Source organism: Elephantulus edwardii, unplaced genomic scaffold (assembly GCF_000299155.1).
Source record: "Elephantulus edwardii isolate Elephantulus edwardi_28Jun2011 unplaced genomic scaffold, EleEdw1.0 scaffold00092, whole genome shotgun sequence".
Classification (NCBI taxonomy): Eukaryota; Metazoa; Chordata; class Mammalia; order Macroscelidea; family Macroscelididae; genus Elephantulus; species Elephantulus edwardii.
In genome coordinates this window covers 1,961,447-1,966,083 of record NW_006399842.1, presented here as the reverse complement: position 1 = coordinate 1,966,083, position 4,637 = coordinate 1,961,447, and the positions used below count along the sequence as shown (strand labels likewise).

The window sequence follows — 4,637 nt, the reverse complement described above, 5'->3', positions numbered from 1 at the left end:
CCAAAATCTCTGTAGATGTTCATTGAAATGAAAAATAAACAACCTAAATTTAAAATTAAAAAAATTTTTTAAAAAATAAAACTACCAAGACCCCAAAAAATGAACAGAGCATTGGATAGGATATGGAGAGATAGGAACTTTTATGCATGGTTGGTGGGATTGTAAAATCGTACAACCACTCTGGAAAGCAGTTTGGCATTTCCTCAAAAAGCTGAGCACAGAAATTCCATATGTCACAGCTCTTCCACTGCTTGGAATATACCCCAAGAAAATTAGAACTAAAGTATAAAAAGATATCTGTACACTAATGTTTATAGCAGCATTATTCACCATCACAAGAACATGGAAACAGCTCAAATGTCCAACCACAATCAAATGGATTGAGAAATTATGTACCATAATTTGATGGAATACTATGTAGCATGCAAGAGGAAAGATTTTTAAAATCACTACCTAACTTGGGAAGGACTGGAAAGTATCATAAGTGAATGAACTCAGTCCCATGAGGACAAATATTACATAAGTCCATTATTATAGAAATAGAAAGATAACTGGTAAACTGTATGAGCAGAAAAGTGAGGATGGGCAGGGGAGTAATTATAGGATCACACAATTTGATGGATAGAGGAAGGGGTGGGTAAAGGAAATGGGAGAGATCCAGTGTGAAAACCAGTATATACCAACTTTGTAATTAAACCAGTATAAAATAAAAACTTTATTTTTAAAAAGTTAACAAACAAGATATAAGACTATATATACATTCAGAGAGAATGTTCATTTGTCAGGAAAAACATATTCAACATTACTCAAGGTGAAAGAACTGAAGAAAAAAAAATAAAGCCTAAAGTTGCAATTCTAAAGAGTCCGGGCAAAATATTGAATGGCACAGGAAACATCAAAAGAAGGTGGAAAGAATCACAGTCTTTGTGCCAAAAAACTAAAAAATTGGTAGACCCTGAACCATAAGCTATAAATCAAATGGGAGGATATTGCCTATTTTTCTCCTGCAGAGCTTCTGTTGGATTCAAACTACCAGAGAGAAATGGATGCTTTTGAGTTAGTAGCAAAATTTCATACACTAGGTCCCCAGAGCTTCCTTTGGTGAGTATACATATGTTGTTGTTAGGTGCCATTGAGTCAACTACTAGTCATAGCAACTCTCTGAATAACAGATCTGAACCTTGCCCTATTCTGTGCCATCCTTATCATCTCTTCCATGCTTATACCCATTGTTACAGTCACGGTGTCACTCCATCTTATTAAGGGCCTTCCTCTCTTTCTTTGACCCTCTACCTTTTCCAGCATGATGTCTATTGCCAAGGATTGACATCCCCCCCCCCCCCGACAACAGGCTAAAAATATGTGAGATGAAGTTTCACCATCCTTGCTTCTAAAGAGCACTATTGTTTGTATTTCCTCCAAGTTGTAATTGTTTGTTCTTTCGGCAGTTCGTGGATGTTCAGTATTCTTCTACAATGCCACTGTTCAGAGGCATAGATTCTGTAATCCTTATTCATTGTTTTAACTTTCATATGCATACAAAACAGTTGAAAAATGTAAAAGAAAAGAAAGGTTTTCAAAGGGAAAGTAAAGACAGAACTGCAATTTTCTGTATTTTTTTTTCAGTGTGTATTTTTGGCAACAACTATGTTGTTTTTAAACATATAGCCTTGGTGAGCTCTGGTGGCATAGTGGCAAGAAGCTGCAACTGCAATCTCAGAGATGCACGGTTCAAATCTACCAGATGCTCTGCTGGAGAAGGAGGAACAATCTCCTCCTGTACCTACCAGTCAGATCTGATTTGATGGTAAACACACACACACACACACACACACACACACACACACAAAATGAAATAAGATAAATTTTTTTAAAAAGTAAAATATATAGCCTTTTATTGATGATCGAAGATGCCGGAGTCACTGTTCATCTGAAAGCAGTGTTAACATTTTCAGTGTTTCACATATAGGCTGTATTAGTGTCGTTGCAGTGACTTTCCTTTACTCACACCTATTACCCACACCTATTAACTGCCAACGAATCAGCCCGTTGGCTGGTGACAACGCATAATGGAATGAAATGCCAACCAGCTTGGCGTTGTCTCTGTGGTTAGTCGCAGCTGGACCCATTACTGTCCATTCAATTTTTACTGACTGATTTTCATATTTTTCTTCTTTGTCCCTCTTCATCTGGAAGCTTCTCTTAACCTGTTTATCATCACCGTGATATTCCAGCCACTACTGACAGAGGGTGGTGCCTGTGGATGTAGTGTGTTGGTCAGAAATCAAACTCTGGTCTCTGGTATGTTCAGGCAGAAATTTTACCCCTGAACCACCCTTTCCTTTAGGCATTATGAGTAATATTTACTCTATTTATCTGGCTCAATTTTAAGATTTCAAGTTTCATTTTCTTGTAACAGAGTCTGTTTCAATCAACATGGTACGATAAATATTTCCTTAAAATTCAAACAAACTATGAAGTCACTGCCTATCTACATCTGGTTTCAAGAATTTCATTCTACAACTTCAATGTGCTATGTTAAAAGATTCAAAATGGATGTGAAGGTAAATTTGCAATCGCTGTGTTGGTGAGATTGTCATTTTGTTAGTGATTTTAAGTGCTAAAATTTGTCAACTACTAAGTTTCTAAAGAATAAAATAAAACTATGATCGTAAACTCAGATACCTGAAGAGCAATAAAATTACATTTTATTTCTAATAAGTTTGTAAGCTTTAAAATTCCAAGATAGTTTGATAACCTTAATATCAGAATTTGGTGGTAGACGATAATCCCAGCAGTATTCAGGTGACAGGATTTTAGTGGGTTTGTGGAGAAAGAAATACTTGTTTAAGTGACTTTCATCATGCCACACTGCTTCAATGTTCCTTTTTTTGTCCTTCATAATTCCTTTTAAGCACTCCCAGACAATATTTAGTACTTGAACGGGAGTGCCACCAAAAACAGCAGCATGGTAATAAAAATCTCCCTTACCCACAGGTATATATGCTTCTGATAACGGATTTCTTTCATAAGGAAACAAAGTAGCATTTGCCTTATACCAATAAGCATGCAGCTGAGCTACAGACTCCCCTAGAGTCTCCAGTCCATATTTGTTTTCGAAGACTTGGTCCACATCCATGCAAAAGAGGAAGTCAACTTCATGCTGTATGTGATGTACAATGTGCTCACTTATGGTCTTCATGCGCATCATACTGATGTCTTGCCATCTATTCTCTGGTTTAACTTCAAAAACTTTGAGTGTGCGGAGAGGACTCAGTTCTATCCAAGGCATCCGGAACACGTCATCTACCATGATGTAAATGATGACCTTCTGTCCAACCATAAAAAACTTATCCGCAGATAACACAAATCTAGGCAAATAGAAGTCAAGATATCTGTGAAGAAAAGAAATTATTAAGTTCATTTCCTTATATTTTAGTGGAATACATACTATTTAAATTTTACCAAATGTAGTTTATCTAAACAACGGTGTAGGCAATCATATACGGATAGTGCTATTTCTTTTTGTCCCCTTTTATTGAATTTTATTTATTTCCCCCCCTTGTTTTGTACTGTCAAATCAGATCTGACTGGCACAGGAGGAGATTGCCCCTCCTTCACCAGCGGAGCGTCTTGTGGATTTGAACTTCATGCCATTGCAGTACAGCTTCTTGCCACTAGGCAACTAGAGCTCCTGAATAGCGTATTTCTTAAGTAGCATTTTACTAGTATAGAAAAAAAGGAGTTATATGCCATTCCTCTCACTGATGGGGTTTTGTGAAGGGGTGCTTCATGAGAGGGAATTAAACTTGGTAAAAGCAAGAAACTCAGCAGATTTGAGACCTAAACAGGAGCTAGAGTTTTCAGTATTATCAAAGCAAGGGGAATTTGTTTTGAAAATTGTAGGTAGAAAGTTATTGTTGACTGTAGCTTTCTTTGATTGATAAGTTGTGCATCAAAATCCAGAGATAGCATACTCAAGAGTTCCACTAACTTGCTTTTTCCTTTGTTTTTATTTAAATTTATGTTATTTACACAACAGAATACAACCCAAGTTAACAATTTCTAGAAGTACAACTTAATAACACTAATTATACTCAAGTTGTGATATTATTCTTACCCTCCTTTTCCTAGTTGTCCCTTCTCCATTAACATAAACGTACTGCCCTCTGTCTTTCTTATTTTTCTTTTTGATCCCCAGCATGAGTTTCAGATCTACAACACAGTTTCCTATTATGTCATAGTATTTAGCAGGTTGTTGTTTGCTGTTGTCATGTGCCGTCCAGTTGCTTGTGACTCATAGCGACCCTATGTACAACAGCCCTAAACTCTGCTCTGTCCTGTGCCAATCGCACTGTCTCTGACACTCCCATCCCAATCACCAAATCAATCCACACCTCATAGAGGGCTTTCCCCTCCTGCGCTGTCCCTCCACCCTACCAAGCATGACATCCCTCTCCACGGACTTTACAACATGTCCAAAGTATGTTAGATCAAGCCTCAGAATCCTTGCCTCCAAGGAGCTGCCCCGTTTAACCCTCTCCAGGAAGAATCTGTTTGTTTTCCTAGCAGTCCATGGTAACCTCAATACTCTTCTCCAGCACCACAGCTCAAAGGCATCAATTCTCTTCCTATCC

The 4,637-nt window shown here is 37.5% G+C and overlaps 1 protein-coding gene across 1 annotated transcript in view; it reads right to left on the bottom strand.

Annotated features, from left to right (window-relative positions):
• Nucleotides 1-2,701: 2,701 nt before the first annotated feature.
• LOC102854707 (N-acetyllactosaminide alpha-1,3-galactosyltransferase-like) overlaps nucleotides 2,702-4,637 on the bottom strand; it is a 23,438-nt gene continuing 21,502 nt past the window's right edge. Inside the window, exon 4 of the mRNA XM_006890747.1 lies at nucleotides 2,702-3,395. Coding sequence (XP_006890809.1) covers nucleotides 2,702-3,395 — 694 coding nt within the window. The remainder of the gene's footprint in view (nucleotides 3,396-4,637) is intronic.